General features: G+C 34.9%; 1 protein-coding gene and 1 pseudogene across 3 annotated transcripts in view; one reads left to right on the top strand and one right to left on the bottom strand.

The window, feature by feature from the left end:
* FNIP1 (folliculin interacting protein 1) overlaps nucleotides 1–16,959 on the top strand; it is a 153,833-nt gene that overhangs the window by 81,825 nt on the left and 55,049 nt on the right. For all 3 annotated transcript variants that reach the window (XM_047873308.1, XM_047873297.1, XM_047873315.1), the window contains 4 exons: nucleotides 608–742; nucleotides 5,199–5,299; nucleotides 5,549–5,623; nucleotides 11,971–12,062. In XM_047873308.1, the coding sequence (XP_047729264.1) occupies nucleotides 608–742; nucleotides 5,199–5,299; nucleotides 5,549–5,623; nucleotides 11,971–12,062 (403 nt within the window). The remainder of the gene's footprint in view (nucleotides 1–607; nucleotides 743–5,198; nucleotides 5,300–5,548; nucleotides 5,624–11,970; nucleotides 12,063–16,959) is intronic.
* Nucleotides 2,839–2,986, bottom strand: LOC125147684 (uncharacterized; annotated as a pseudogene).

The raw sequence follows: 16,959 nt of genomic DNA, 5'->3' as shown, positions 1-16,959 counted from the left end.
ACATGAATACATTCTCATTTCAAAATAATAAACATGTATGTTTAATATATGTAAACACATACACATACATTTAGTAAAATATAAAAGCTTTGTATTTCTCGTCTTATCCCTACATATCTGCATAGAAATTTTCTTCCTTAAAAATATGTTATTTATGTTAACTTGTAATGGGTATATTATTATATTTAAGTGAATTAATATTTTAAAATTTCTCAGCTTTAATTTCTTATATGGGAAAATATTGATAGATCTAACTCACAGAAACAAAAGGCCTAAATGGAGTTTGAGATCAAATACTTTGAAAACTGCTGCCATCTCTTAAGTCACTTGTAAAGACTATTGTTGTAGACCATAATAATATAGAAAAACTCCCTTGATTTAACAATGTTTATGAGAAAAGCACAACACAAACTCAACAAATATTATTACAATTATGAGACAAAGAATAGAGAACAGTACTGGAGAAAATGTAGTAAAATCAATATATTAAGGTATATTTTGAATTATTTCATACTTGTTTTTTCTAAAGGCTTTTATACTGTAAATTAAACTTGTATATGGTGAAAAGTTTGTTAAAACATGAATGGGAATAATATCTCTATTTCAGAAACTCTGTAGTGATGCTCAAGTAAAAGTCTTTGGGAAATGCTGCCAGTTGAAACCTGGAGGAGACAGTTCTTCCTCACTGGATAGTTCTGTGACTTCATCTTCTGATGTAAAGGACCAATGTCCTAAGTACCAAGTAAGATCATTGATGTCATTTACTTATTCATTAATTTACAAATATTTTTGAGTGTCCGTGATGTGTTATGCACCATCCTAGGGATTGCCGTACAATAGGAACTAGTCCTTACCCTCCTGGAGCTTACATTTGTAGCTGTGGAGACAGATAATTAAAGAAGTATGTTTATGCATTTTGATAAATCTTAGGAAAAGTACAGAAAACTATGGTCATAGGTAGCCAGGAGTATTTTCTCCCTTTTATTTACCAGATTTTTTGGGTTATGAGAATAATTTATTTTAGATATCTTTAATTTATTGAAATAATGAAGATTAATATAAAATAATACAATTTGGCTGTAGAATGAAATTAAGTATGATTGGAACTATACACATGCAGAAATGGACATTTTTGTTTTTCAAAAGTAATGTGATTCTTCTTTTAAAATACAAACTTAAACAAAATAGTATCTAATAGTAACTTCTCTTTAAATTTGTTATATTTCACATAAGTGTTTGGTTTCATACCAAGTAAATGTCATCTATGTGAATTTATTCATGTCATCCAAGCTTGCATGAATGCATCACAAGTATTTTATATTTAGCGGTACGAAAATGGAATCTTGGGCTTTTAAATTATTTGTAATTAGGTAGTCGTGTTTGGAAGGAAAGTGACCCTTATATGATGTCAATATGACAGTATCTATGAAAGAGCTCTGAAGTTATTAAAATCCAGATATTAAGAGGTAGTACATAATTTCCCCTGTCCACCTTTATTCCTCCAGCTTAAGCATGATACATTAATAAGTTCCTAATTGTGCTATATGCTATGTGACATCATCATACTTATACCAATTTGGATGTTTACTACTTTGATGAATTGTGTAAGCTTGCCTTTCTTCCTAAGATTATGGAGTTGAAAATTAGCACATGGATACAGATTATAGGAACCCTGAAGCATTGAGTGATTGGACTCTTATATTGCATCAATATCTCTAGAGATTTTCTTTAAAAAATTTTATTTTTAAAGTTTATTTATTTATTTTGAGAAGGACAGAGACAGTGTGAGTGGGGGAGGGGCAGAGAGAGGGAGAGAGAGAATCCTAAGCAGGCTCTGTGCTACTAGCGCAGAGCCTGATGTGGGGCTTGAATTCACGAAACTGCAAGATCAAGACCTGAGCCGAAACCAAGAGTTGGATGCTTAACTGACTGAACCACCTAGGTGTCCCAAGATTTTCTTTTTTAAGGTACAGATTCCTAGGCTTTGTGCCCAGATATTCTGATAGTAGGCTGAGTATGGTCATGGAACTCTGTTTTTTTAGTAAGAGATATTGAATTATTGTAGCATATAGTTCACTACCCTTGATAAAATGTGATTTCAGGTAACTAGAAGATTATCTTTGATTAACACAGATTTTTACAGATTAATAACTTCCAACAATGAGTATGTTCAAAAAATTGCCTTTTTAATAAGGGCATTATAAAAAAAAGTATTAAAGTAATAGCACTTTTAAAATTATAACCTTTATTATAGATTATGTCATATATAAATATGCCAGTGACATTTATGCTGAGTATTCGATATGTATTAGAGCAGGCAAAGAGAACCTTTACTAGCGAACTATATGGTCTGATAAAATTTAAACACCAATTTATTTTTACTGCGTTTTGGTTTCTGAGGTTTCTTTTCTAGTTTAGTATTAAAATCTATAACTGCTTTGATACTTAAATTCATAATAATTTTAGTCAAAATAAGAATGGAGTTAGCCATGTTATAGTGAAAATGAGCTTGTAAGAGAAGGCTCTCACTTCTGTCATTAACCAGAAGCAGTGTAGTTTGCCAAGTAGGGTTGGCATTAATTTTTTTTTTTTTTTTTGGATACGGGTGGAACAGTAGCTGGGGAGGGGAAGTAGGAGGGAGAGAGAGAATCTTAAGCAGCGTGGAGCCCAACGCGGGGCTCCATCTCACGACTGTGAGATTATGACCTGAGCAGAAATCAGGAGTCAGATGCTACGGACTGAGCCACGCAGGCACCCCTTGCATTGATCTTTTTTTTTAGGAGAAAAAAAAAAGACCCTCCCATTTGATCATTAAAAAATTATTTGTCTCTGTTTCTAAAATGTTACTTTTAGTACCCAAACCTTTGTGTTTTGAAATAAAAGTTTTTTCTTAACCAAATCCCTAGATGAGTTCTTTTATTAAATAGGTATATCAAAAGTGTTTTTTTCTTTACACTTGATCTTAGCCAAAAGGCCGAGAAGCGATGTGTTTTTTTTCTTTAAACATTAGCTTTTTGTCTTTATTAAAACAAAATTAAGGCTAACACCTAAGAGAGAAAAAATATGTAAGTGAATATATATTTAAAACTAATATGAAATAATTATGATGAAATGGATTGCTATTTGAAGATGTCTCTTTTAAGAAAGGTTGACAAATGTAAATACATAGATTTCTTTAATCCAAAATGGGCAGTAAATAAGCAAAAGAGTAGAAGAATCACATAAAAATAAAAATAGTGTACAGGTATATTTCCTATCCTCCACGTGTAAAATGAGGGTCCTTGTAACTTTATTGTTAATATCAGAAGAGTCTTTTAAGTATTTTCTTAAAACTCCTAATTCTTGATTTTTTATGATAGAATGATTTAATGAAATTTGTGAATAATTATTATCTTAGATAGTTACTTAGGTCCTCTTTCTTATCAGTTTTGTTATGTAACTACAAGTTAGGAATTACATTTTTCCTAGGGATTATTTTCTTCACTGGATGACAGGTCTGAAGGTAGGCCATCTAGGTATGATATTTAGGGTTCAAGATGGCTTTAGAGATCAAGGTAGCCTTATCTTTCTACTTACCCAGAGTTAATGTGTTAAATTGTTAAATTGTTGCTCTGTGTTCCTAATATGGTATCTCCATCTCCAGTGACTTTCATTTATATCTCATGCATATAAATGTATAAATTGTGAAAGCTGCAACTCCAGCCATTAGTTTAACCCTCGAAATGTAGAAACCAACTCTAAATTTGTCTTTTTTTTAATTAAAAAAATCTTTTATTTATTTTTGAGAGAGAGAAAGAGAGAGTGTAAGTGGGGAAGGAACAGAGAGAGAGAGGGAGACAAAGAATATGAAACAGGCTCTAGATTCCAAGCTGTCAGCACAGAGCCTGACGTAGGGCTTGAACCCATGAACCGAGAGATCATAACCTGAGCTGAAGTTGGATGCCCAACTAACTGAGCCACCCAGGCGCCCCTAAGTTTGTCTTTAAGGGAGGATGTGAAATGCAGTTGTTTTTTCTTTTTTTTCAGTTGGGCACATTGCTGCCCTGAAACACATGAGACTTCAAAAAATAAGGAATAAGATATTTCAGGGGGTAATTAGTGATATTTACCACAGTATCTAATTAGTGATGAAATGGATGATAATTAAAGACAGAATGATGGAAAGGAATAACTTTTAATTGGAGTTCTTTGAGAATGAGATATTCTCATGTTTTAAATAAGTCCTTTTAAAAAAATACAAAGTAGAGGTAAATTACCGTGTTTGTGAATATCTCTTTTGTACAGCAGGAGTGGTGAAAACTGTTCTGCATGTTCAGTGAATTCTGTTTCTTATTGTCCGTCCTGGAGAAACATTGCATATGCACAAGATGTGGTTAAGAATGTTCATTTAAGGGGCACCTGCGTGGCTCACTTGAGTTGGCTAAGTGTCTGACTCTTGATTTCAGATCAGGTCACGATCTCATGGTTTGTGGGATCAAGCTCCATGTCAGTCTCTGTGCTGACCCTGTGGAGCCTGCTTGGGATTCTCTGTCTCTCCCTCTCTGCCCCTCCCCCTGCCTGCCTCCCTCCCTCTCTCTCTCTCTCTCTCTCTCTCTCTCTCTCTGTATCTTTCTCAAAAATAACTAAACTTAAAAAAAAAAAAGAATGTTCATTTAAGCAATATTGTAATAGCAAAAACCTGGAAGTAACCTAAAGAGCCCATCAGTAAGGGGAACTGTGGTATTTTCATACAGTAGAATACTATGCAGCTGTTCAAAAGGAATCTTTGTATAACCGTATAGTTAGATGTGTAAGACATTGTGAAATGGAGAAAATCAAGCTATAGGACAGTGTATACAGTGTGGTATCACTTAAAAAAATCATTATGTAGCGGCGCCTGGATGGCTCAGTCGGTTAAGCATCCGACTTCAGCTCAGGTCATGATCTCTGGGTTTGTGAGTTCGAGCACTGCATCAGGCCCTGTGCTGACAGCTCAGAGCCTGGAGCCTGCTTCGGATTCTGTGTCTCCCCATCTCTCGGCCCCTCCCATGCTCATGCTCTGCCTCGCTCTGCTTCTCAATAATAAATAAACGTTAAAAAAAAAAAAACCATTATGTAGAATAAGTATAGCAAAGCAATTGTCAATAAAATTCAATATTGGAAATAGTCATAAGGTTTGACATTCTGCAATTTGATTAATGTTATCGTTATTTTTTTAGGGTTCCCGGTGCTCTTCTGATGCCAATATGCTTGGAGAGATGATGTTTGGCTCGGTAGCAATGAGCTACAAAGGATCTACCTTAAAAATTCATCAGATCCGGTGAGGGCTTTTCTGATTTTTCATTATCCATGCTAGAATATGTAATTTTTAAACATGAGAGAACTTCATATAGTCTTCATGCAGATTGAGCATGTCAGATACTCAGTTTATGATATTTTGTGGGGTTCATGCTACTTCAGGACTGTTGTAACTATACAGTGAAATGTCTGTCACTTACATATTTTGATTATAATAAATTGAGAAGTTCCTTGTCTTAGTTTTGATCTCTTTCTTTCTTTTTCTCCATAGTTCTCCTCCACAGCTTATGCTTAGCAAAGTTTTTACTGCACGGACTGGCAGCAGTATCTGTGGAAGTCTCAATACGTAAGTGATTATGAATGCAGGGAGAATTAATTATTTAGGATGTGCAAAGTAGGGAAACGAACAGAGTATTCTTGGGGTTGCAGCTTAAATTGAGATTTTCTTCTACTCCTTAAGTTTGAAAGTTCACAGAAGCCAGCCTTTTTTCTTCCAGCTTTATTGAGATATAATTGACATGTAACACTATATAAATTTAATGTGTACAGCACATTGGTTTGATACTTTCATATATTGGAAAATGATTACTACCATAGCATTAGCTAACTAATACTTCCATGCTGTCACAATTACTATTTCTTTTTCGTGGTAAGAACAGCTATGATTTAACCTCTTAGCAATTTTCAAGTATAACAGATACAGTATTATTAGCTATAATCAGCATGCTGTCCATTAGATCCCAGAACTTACTGATCTTATAACTGAAGTTTGTAACTTTTGACTATTATCTCATTTCCTCCACTCTCAGCCCCTGATAACCACCACTCTTCTTTGTTTTTCTGTGTCCAATTTTTTTTATATTCCACATAGAAGTGATATCATATGGTGTTTGTCTTTCTCTGACTTATTTCACTTCTCATAATGCCCTTAAGATTCATTTATGTTGTTGCAAATGGCAGGATTTCCTTCTTTCTCGTGGCTGAATAATATTCCATTTTTTGTGTGAGTGCATGCATGCATGCATGTGTGTTGTGTATGTGTATGACATCCATTCATCTGTTGTCTCCATTTATTGACTGTTGTCACTAATGCCACATTGAACACCTGAGTGCAGATATGTCTGTGAGATCTTCATTTCAGTTCCTTTGGATATATACCAAGGAAGTGGGATTGCTGGATCATACGGTAGTTCTATTTTTAATTTTTTGAAGAACCTTCATACTGTTTTCAAGTGGCTATATCAATTTATGTTCCCACCAAAAGTGCATAAGGGTTTCCTTTTCTCCATACCCTGGCCACCACTTGATTATCTCTTGTCTTTTTGATGTTAGCTATTGTAATATGTATGAGGTGATACCTTGTTGTGGTTTGATTTGCCTTTGGTTGATGATTAGTGATGTTGAGCACCTTTTCATATACCTCTTGGCTATTTATCAGATGCCTTCTTTGGAAAACTGTCTAGTCAGTTCTTCTGAATATTCAGAGGAAGTTACTACTTTTTTAGTCAGGTTGTTTGTTTTTTGCTCGTGATTTGTATGAGCTCTTTATATATTTTGGATATTAACCCTTTAACAGATACATGATTTGCAAATATTTTTACCATTCCATAGATTGCCTTTTCATTTTGTCAATTGATTATTTGCTGTGCAGAAGCTTTTTAGTTTCATGTAGTCACATTTACTTATTGTTGCTTTTGTTGCTTGTGCTTTTCTTTTTATGCCATGTCCAGGAAATTGCTGCTACAATCAATGTCAAGGGAGCTTTTTCCCTATGATTTCTTTTAGGAGATTTGCAGTTTGGAAGTCTTATGTTTATGTCTTTAATCAATTTTGAGTTCATTTTTGTGAATGGTGTAAGATAGGGTTCTAATTTCATTCATCTGCATGTAGTTACCCAGTTTCCCATAATCATTTACTGAAGGTACTCTCCTTCCTTTGTTAAGTGTTCTTTATATGCGGGGTTTTTTTTCTGGGCTTTTGATTTTGTTCCATTGTTTTCTGTGTCTATTTTTCTGCCAGTACTATACTGTTTTGATTACTTTAGCTTTGTAGTATAGTTTGAAATCAGGAAATATGATACCTCTGGCTTTGTTCTTTTTCTCAGGATCTCTTTGGCTTTTCAGGGTCTTTTGTACATACAAATTATAGGATTGTTTTCTTATTTCTATGAAAAATGCCATTAGAATTTTGATAAGACTTGCATTGAATCTATAGATGATTGTGGGTAATATGCACATTTTAATAATATTTGTTCTTCCAACCTACTTTTTTGACTTTTTTTCTTTTTGTGGAAAGATGTTGTGTTTTGTCAAATGCTTTTTCTGCATCTGTTGAGATGATCATACGATTTTTATGTTTCATTCTTTTAATGTGGTAATTCTCATTCATTGCCTGGCATTTATTGAAGCATCCTTGCATCCCAGGGATAAATCCCACTTGATCATATTGAATGATCCTTTTAATGTTCTGTTGAATTTGGTTTCCTAATATTTTGTTCAGAATTTTTGCATCTATAATCATCAGGAAAAGTCATCTGTAATTTTCTTACAATGTCCTGGCCTTGGTGTCAGGATCATGCTGTCCTTGTAAGATGAGCCAGGGAATACTCCTTCTTTGATTTCTGGAAGAGTTTGAAAAGAATTGACATCAATTCTTTAAATGTTTGGTAGAATTTACCAAGGAAACCATCCGGTCCTTGGCATTTCTCTGTTAGGAGGTTTTGTTTTTTTTTTTTTTTTTTTTTTTTTTTTTTTTTTTTTTTTTTTTTTATGAAATTTATTGACAAATTGGTTTCCATACAACACCCAGTGCTCATCCCAAAAGGTGCCCTCCTCAATACCCATCACCCACCCTCTCCTCCCTCCCACCCCCCATCAACCCTCAGTTTGTTCTCATCTGTTAGGAGGTTTTTGATCAATGACTGATTCTACCTTCTTGTTACTGGTCTTTTGAGATTTTTTATTTCTTCATGATTTAGTCTTGGTAGGTTGTATATTCAGTCTTGGGATTTATCCATTTTTTATAGGTTACGCATTTTGTTAGCATGTAATTGTTGATAAGTAGTTTCATGATCCCTTTTTATTTGGTATCAGTGTAATGTCTCTTTCATATCTGGTTTCATTTATTTGAGTCCCCTCTCTCTCTCTCTCTCTCTCTTTTTTTTTTTTTTTTTTGAGTTAGTCTGGCTAAAGGTTTGTTGATTTTGTCTCTTTAGAAAACTAGCCCTTAGTTAAACTGATCTTTAAATTTTTTTTCTTTGTTCTCTTTCATATATTTCCCGTCTGATCTTTATTTCCTTCCTAACTTTGGGCTTTTTTTCTGGGCTTTTGAGGTGTAAATCAAGGTTATTTGAGATATTTCTAGCTTCTTACTGTAAGCATTTATCACTATAACTGCCCTATTTTAAGTGCTTTTGCAGCACTTCTAACAAGTTTTGATATGCTGTGCTTCCATTTTTATTTGTTTCAGACTATTTTTTTAATTTACTTTTTGATTTCTTCTTTGACCCATTAGTTGTTCAGGAGCATGTTTTTTAATCTTCCCATATTCTGAATTTTTCAGCTTTCCCTGTGGATAGACTGTTTTATCTGTATCTATATTTATATATGTGTTTAGTTCCATTTAGCCTAAGGTATGGTTCACGTCCAAAATTTCTTTGTTGATTTTCTGTCTGAACTATTTGTTGTTGAAAGTAGTCCTTTACTAATTATTGCATCATTGTCTCTTCCGATCTGTTAGTATTTGGCAAATGAATCTGTTTAGGTTCTCTGGTGTTGAGTGCATGATTGTTATATGTTGTGTCTTCTTGATGAATTGCTCCTTTTATCATTATATGACCATTTTTGTCTCCTGTTACTCTTTTTAGCTTAAAATCTTCTTTCTGATATAAGTATAGGTATTCCTGCTCTTTTCTGATTTCCATTTACCTGGAGTATCTTATTCTATCCCTTCATATTGAGCCTATATCATCCTTAAAACTGAAGTGAGTCTCTGGCTTATTTTTCATTCATTGAGCCACTCTGTATGGAGTCCGGATTACTTCTCATTTTAGTTTAGTTGAAGAATAGGAAATGTACTTTCTCTTTTCTCTAATTTGCTTCTAGAAGCTATATCTGGAAGTAAAATGTTGACTGCATTTCCATGTTAGGATGAGATACTGATTTTCCGTTCTGTAGTGCCATGCTTAGTTAGCACCTGTATGTTGTGGTCTTTAGTTTTCAGGTCCCCTGTAGAATTAACTCTGCAATCAGGACTGGCCTAGGTAAGCCGTGGTGGAGTACAAGGATACTACAAGTTGTTAATGCCAGGATTAGGGTAGTGAACCTGATATGTCATATGCAAATACCTTCTCTCATTCTTTTGGTTGCCTTTTAGTTTTGCTGCTTGTTTCCGTCACTGTGCAGAAGCTTTGTATCTCGATGAGGTCCCAGTAGTTCATTTTTGCTTTTATTCCCTTTGCTTCTGGAGACATGTCAAGGAAGAAGTTGCTGCAGCTGAAGTCAAAGAGGTTGCTGCCTTTTTTCTCCTCTAGGATTTTGATGGTTTCCTGTCTCACATTTAGGATTTTCATCTAATTTGAATTTATTTTTGTGTGTAGTGTAAGAAAGTGGTCCAGTTTCATTCTTCTGTATGTCCCTGTCCAGTTTTACCAACACCATTTGCTGAAGAGACTGTCTTTTTTCCATTGGATACTCTTTCCTGCTTTGTGGAAGATTAGTTGGCCGTGTATTGTGTGTCTTTTTCTGGGCTCTCTATTCTGTTCCATTGATGTGAAAAGATGCTCAACATCACTCATCATTAGGGAAATACAAATCAAAACCATAATGAGATACCATCTCACACCTGTCAGAATGGCTAAAATTAATTCAGGAAACAACAGATGTTGTCAAGGATGCAGAGAAAGGGGAACCCTTTTGTACTGTTGGTAGGAATGCAAACTGGTGCAGCCACTGTGGAAAACAGTATGGAGGTTCCTCAGAAAATTCAAAATAGACCTACCCTACACCCAGCAATTGTACTGCTAGCAATCTATGCAAAGGATATAAAAGTGCTGATTTGAAGGGACATAGGCACCCCGATGTTTATAGCAGCACTATCAACAGTAGCTAAATCACAGAAGAAGCCCAAATGTCCATCAACTGACAGATGGATAATGAAGATGTGGTGTGTGTGTGTGTGCGCGTGCGCGCGCGCGCGCACACACACACACACACACACACAGGAATATTACTCAGCATTGAAAAAGAATGGAATCTTGCCATTTGCAACAATGTGGATGGAACTAGAGGGTATTATGCTAAGTGAAATAAGAGAAGGACAGATATGATTTCACTCATATGTGGAATTTGAGAAACATGACAGATGAACATAGGGGAAGGGAAGGAAAAATAAGATAAAAACAGAGGGAAGCAAGCCATAAGAGACTCTTAAATACAGAGAACAAACTTAGGGTTGCTGGAGGGGAGTTGGGTGAGTGGGGGCATGGGCTAAAAGGGTGATGGGCATTAAGGAGGGCACTTTTTGGGAAGAGCACTGGGTGTCATATGTAAGAGATGAATCACTAGGTTCTTTTACTCCTGAAGCCAAGACTACACTGTATGTTAACTAAGTTGGATTAAAAAAAAATGGAATAGTAAAGCTGAAACAGAGGCACATATGATATCAGATTCTTGGACTACCTGCCAGACCTAGTAAATGAAGAACTGGGGCTAGGATGAGATGTTAGTGGACCACAGTGATGGATTCTGCAGGGACCATATCAGAACTCTGGCTAGCAAGGGTCTGAGGGATACCCAAAGTCAGAAGCAACAGGAGGTAGTAAGGAGTTTACTCAAAACTAGAAAATTTCTCAAAAGATTCCATTAATTGTAAATGTTCCTAAAGACTTTTCAGGTGTTTTATTAGCTAAGGTTCTAATACCTGTAGCTCTTTATTAGCTTTTCTTTTAGGAAGGAAGGAAAAGGAAAGATGTATTTCACTGTATTTTGGATGCTTAAAAAATACTGATGATAAAAGTGCTAATTTTTAAGAATTAAACACTAAAGTAGAAATTAGAGATCCTGTATTGGAATCACTGATTTTAGCTGTAGTCTTCTCACTTTCTTCATGTTTTCTAATTTTTTATTGATGGTTCTTAGGGCAGATACTTTGTACTAAAAGCATAAAGTAATTTTATTTCTATTATTCTGAGTAATTTATGGACAGGAGTAATACAGTTCATTTATAATGTGTGAACTGAAGATATTTTTTGTATATTTGGTGGATTCTTTTTCCTTTCTTGTCTTTTTTTCCTGCCAGAAGTTTCAAAACTAATGTCAGGTCCAAGATATGAGGGGAAACTTTACAATTTAAATTTGGGTCAGTAATCTTTTTCTGTAAAGGCCTTAATAGTAAATAATTTTAGCTTTGTAGGCCAGACAGTATGTCTGGTTTCTTAGCTCTACCATTGTAACATTAAAACAGCCATACACAGTATATATATGAATGGGCATGGCTGTGTTCCAGTAAAACTTTGTTTACAAAAACAGGCAGCAGGCTGGATTTAGCCCTCAACGTATAGTTTGCCAACCCCTGATCTAAATGATTAGGTACTTTATAGTCCTATTATGAATACTTAAAACTTAAAAAACTGTTAGACGCTTTAAATTTCATTGTATAAAATGAATTTGCAGTTTATTGTTTCTCTTCCCCTAGGCTGCAAGACAGTCTTGAATTCATCAATCAAGACAACAGTACATTGAAGGCTGATAGTAACACAGTTATTAATGGACTACTTGGAAATATAGGTAAATTATTCCTTTGGTTTTATAAGTTTTAAATAAGGTTAACACTATAACAGGGATTTGCACTTACTTCTTAATAATGTAGATCTTTTATAAGACCACAGAGTTTGACATACTAGAAGTGGAAAAGGCATTTAAATTGCAAATATGTATAACATTTGTATTATTTGAAAACATAATTTTTATATATTTGAATATTTATTTTGTATATGAAAAAAGAAAACTTAAAGATATATCTGATTATCTGATTTTTTTGTTTTTAACTTTGATGCATCTTTGAAAGGCACTGTTACTGATATAAAAAGTCTTTACCAGCTTTTTGGAATATTTCAGCTGAGGAAGACTATTATTATACTTTGTCCCTTGTCTCTTCCCTAACCATAGAAGTAATTTTAAAATGGTGCTCATTTTGTGACCTGAATTCACATAAATGGGCAGATATTCAAATGTGATGTTCCTTAAGAGATTTATTAAAGTAACAGCTTATTTAATAATTCAGATAGTTGACTGTTATTGTTACTTAATTTCAACAGACTGTTCCTAAAATTTCTTGCCATTTGTTTTACCCTAGAAAGCTCATCTGAGTTGCTGCTGACCATATTTCTGGTGCATAAAATATTATAGTATCCCAGAATGTGGACAGCATTTAGACTAGGAGAAATATTTCTCTTACTCTCTATTTAGTGAGAATTTTTATTTGGAATTAATTTTAATAAATATTAGTTATATATATAAGTAGAAAAGTTTTTCTTCCAAACTTGAACCGTATTGTATTCTATTATTTTTCATAATTCCTGTTTATTCAAATGAGCAACCATTTATTTAGCACATAGTATGGGCTAGTTACAGTGAAAGGCATGTACTTTAGACAGTTTGCATATTTTTTAGAAAGATAGAGTAGTTCTGCTTTTTCTTAACTCACTTGATTATTTTATTGGTTTTAAGAAAGTAAAAATGTGACAGGGAAATAAATGAATCTTTTTTCCTTATGATTTGACACTTTTCAAAGCTTAAGATGTTAATTAAAAGCTGTTTATTTTAATAATACAAATCTATTATCACTTATAAATGGTAAATTACCTTATAGATGCTAGATATACTCATCTTCTCTGTTTTAACGTAGGATAGGAAATTAATCCATTTAACAAAGTATAGACTTTAAATAATGAGTGACTTTAACTTGCACATTTATAATTGTGAATTAAGGATATTTGAGGACCATCTCTTATTTTCTTTACATTTTTAGTTTATCAACAAATACTTATCAAGCACCTATTACCTGCTAAGGACTCTGCTAGGCCCTAAGGATACAGTGGTAAACCAGACACAATTCCTGCCTCAACATATTTGGTAATTACAGTTAGTGGGAATCACACAAATAATACAACAATTACAGTATACTACAGTTAATTTTTGGACATGTTAAAGAGCACGTGTGGTAGAAATGAGGAGAAGTACCTAATTCAGTCCTAGAGAGTCCCAGAAGATTTCCTTGAAGAAGTGAGACTTAACCTTGAAGGATTAGCCTTATGTTTAGATAGAAATGTTCTAGGAAAAAGCATAATAGTATTTGCAAAGGCCTAGGAGCAAGAGATGATGGCATGAAGAAAGAATGTGTATAAATCAGTGTTGATGGAGCCAAGAATAGGAGTAAAGGAGGTTAAATCAAGAAGTAGGAGGTAGATCACAGAAGGCACTGTGGGACTTACTGAGCAATTTGGATATAGGTTGTAAGCAGTTGGGTAGCAGTGAGGGTATGTATGTTAGTCTGGGTGCTCCACCTGTTTTTTAACAGGTGCCAAGACATGATTAAATATGCAAGGATATTATTAGGGGAAATGACTATGTGAGAGAAAAAGAAGAAGGAATTGGGAAAGGTTGAGAAAGCCCTCAGCTTGTGATACAAATGTTGACCCCAAATGAAAGAGAATAGAAGATTAAATGGAAGTGTCCTATCCTACCATGCAATCCAAGGAAGGTTTGGTAAGGCCATTGACAAGTCTTTGAGTCAAAGTTTGGTGTCAAAAGTGACCCACGTATTGCCAAAATGTGCCTGTCTTACTATTCCTCCTGTGTTCAGTTACTGACTAGGAGCAGCCTATGGGATATGTGGCCTTGCTCAAACATCACAATAGATTTCAGAATGCAGTAGCTTGAGGTACTTAGTCAATTATAGTCCTTATAGCTGGAGGTCTTTGCAATGTATTCTCAAGGCCACCACAGAGGAGTTGTCAGGATATAGAAATATGATTGGATTAGATTTATATCTGTAAGAGTATTGATTGCAGTGGGAAAGGATTCAAGTGAACCAATGGGATTGAAGAAAAGATCTATATAAGAAGGCTGCTTATGATAATCCAAGTGACAGAGAAGGAGACCTAGAGTAAGATTGTGCCAGTGAGGTAGAGTGTTTTTGAGGGGTTCATTATGGGAAATAGAGTGGATAGGACTTGACTTGGTAATTAGATGGAGTGGGGGAGGAAAAAGGAGGAAGCAAGGGTGGCACTTTGCTATCTGGTTGTATAAATGCTTGGGTATTAGTGCCATTTATTGGGAGAATCAGAAGAAATTAAGAATTGGTGATTTTAGGTATAGGTATATCGGAATGGAGGTATTGGTTGAGTGTTCAAGTAAAGATATCCATTATGGTTAGTTAGTTAGTAGATGTAGTGGTAGATGCTGTAACATAAAAATCCATGGATGTATAATAACTTTAAAGCAATAGGGTTTTTTTTTTTCAGCCATGTGGAGTTCTAAAGGGTGTTCATCATTGATTAACAGTTTTTCTCCAAGAAATGTTTTAGAGTTCCTTCCTTCTTAGAATTCTACCTTCTTCATTGTGTGGTTTCCAAGGTTGTGCTCAGCTGCACTAAGCCAGTGGAAAGGAATTGAGAATGGAAGAGGCACTCGATTTCATAATTAACCTCAGCCTGAATGTGACATACATCAGTTTTGTTGACATTCCATTAGTGGTAACTAATCACATGGCCTCACATACGTATAAGGAGATTTGAGAAATATGATCCCTAGCTGGGCAGCTGCTTCCCACAAACTACTTGATACAGTAGAAGGGAGAACACAGTTCTTTGTTAGACAGTTAGCTGTGTCTGCCATGAATTATGAATCATTAGCATGTAAATGGTAAGTAAAAGCATGAGAATGAATGAGATGACCTAGAAACTGTTAAAGAATGAGAAGGCAAGATTGTTGAAGATGAAACCCTGGGAAATGCTGAGTTAAAGACAGAGTAGGTGAAGAGAAACACATAAAGAAGATTAAGAAAAAAACTTAGTATGTTATCATTGTAAACTGTGAGGGGAAAGTTCAAAGTGTAATTTAACATCACATATGCTATAAGGTAATATAAGATAGTATGGACTGCATTAATCAATAAGAAGGCTTTTAGTGGCCTACTTGAGCAGTTTCAGTGGGGAGAATAGAAGCCAGAGTTGAGGAGAGACTCAGAGGTTAGACTTTTTTCCAAGATTTAATTAGTGACTCTTTTTGGTCTCAAGACCCCTTTACACACTTAGAAATTATTGAGGACCACAGAGAGTTTTTGTTTTTGTGGGTTACGTTTGTTGATATATACTGTATTAAAAATTGAAACGATTTTTAAACATTTATTAATTTATTAAAAAATACTAACATCCTTTTTCATGTTAATGTAAATATGTTGTGAAATGATTATTTTCCAAGTAAAATTAATGAAGAACAGTGGCATTGTTTTACATTTTTGCAAATCTCTTTAATTTCTGGCTTAATAGAATATTGCCTGTATTCTCCTATCTGCTTCAACGTTCATTCTCTTGTAATATGTTGTTTTAGTTGAAGTGTATGAAGAAAATATAGTTTTACACAGACTCCCTGAAAGGTTGCAGGGGCCCAAGGAGTTCTTAGGCCACATTTTAAGAACTATTGAACTATTATATAGGATTAGATATATGGAGAGTAATTTTGTCTGTGTTTAAATGTTGATGGAATAGATTATAAGGAGGGTAAGGTTAGAGATAGAAGTGGTACTTACTCGGTAAAGCAAGGTTTTTGAAGGTACTATCTGACATAGAAGAATTTGCTTTGGAAGGGAGGGAGGAGCTTCCCAGAATTTTTCACTGAATAAGTTCCTAGCACACAGTAAGATTTGAATAATGTTTCCTGTTGTTACTGCACTGGCATCAAGGAGGCAGGTGGGTCAGTGTTTGATTAAGTTTGGAGATAAGGGGGTAGGAAAGGAAGAGTTCCTGTCTGGTGAAATCTGTGTGTGTGCACACATACGCATCTGCATCTGCATACTTGTGAGAGATGAAGTCGCATATCCTGAGAGTAAGGAAGGAGGTGCTAGGTAGAGAAGGAGTTTGAAGACATTAGGTAAGTTTTGAAGTGACTAGAGAAGGATTGCCTTCACACGCACTATAATTTTAGAAATTTTTGTTATAGAAAAATATCTATTAGCAAATTTGAAAAATACATTTGTTTCTTTTTAGAACAGAAAGCCCCCTATTCTTTCCTAGGTAAACCTCCTAGGTGACTCTTTAGGCCATCTTGATTAACCATAACAGGTGACTCAGCTGCTTGCTTCCCGGCTATAATGTTGCCCCTTTGGGGTCTTTAGACACTGTTATCTTCATTTGGTCCAGTGTGTGGCGGCCATGCTTTGTGGACAGCTGGGAGTCTGGCCCTAATGGGTGTGTTGGTTGGTGTTCCTCCTTCCATTGTGGCTGACCCTTGGGTTAGGAACTTTGGTTTCTTCCAAAGTTAGTTACTTTGTAGCTTTACTAGGTTAGGGAAAAACAAGTTTCATACCTGTTTTGCCAGTAAATCTCTTTTCTGCTTTGTTGTATGTTGTGTTCTCTTTCTTCAGCTAAGCACTTAGGTGGTTTTCTCCTTATGACAGTGGCAG

The sequence above is a fragment of the Prionailurus viverrinus genome, chromosome A1 (genome assembly GCF_022837055.1).
Source record: "Prionailurus viverrinus isolate Anna chromosome A1, UM_Priviv_1.0, whole genome shotgun sequence".
Taxonomy (NCBI): domain Eukaryota; kingdom Metazoa; phylum Chordata; class Mammalia; order Carnivora; family Felidae; genus Prionailurus; species Prionailurus viverrinus.
Note: the sequence above shows the minus strand (reverse complement) of the source record. Positions and strands in the feature narration are given on the sequence as shown.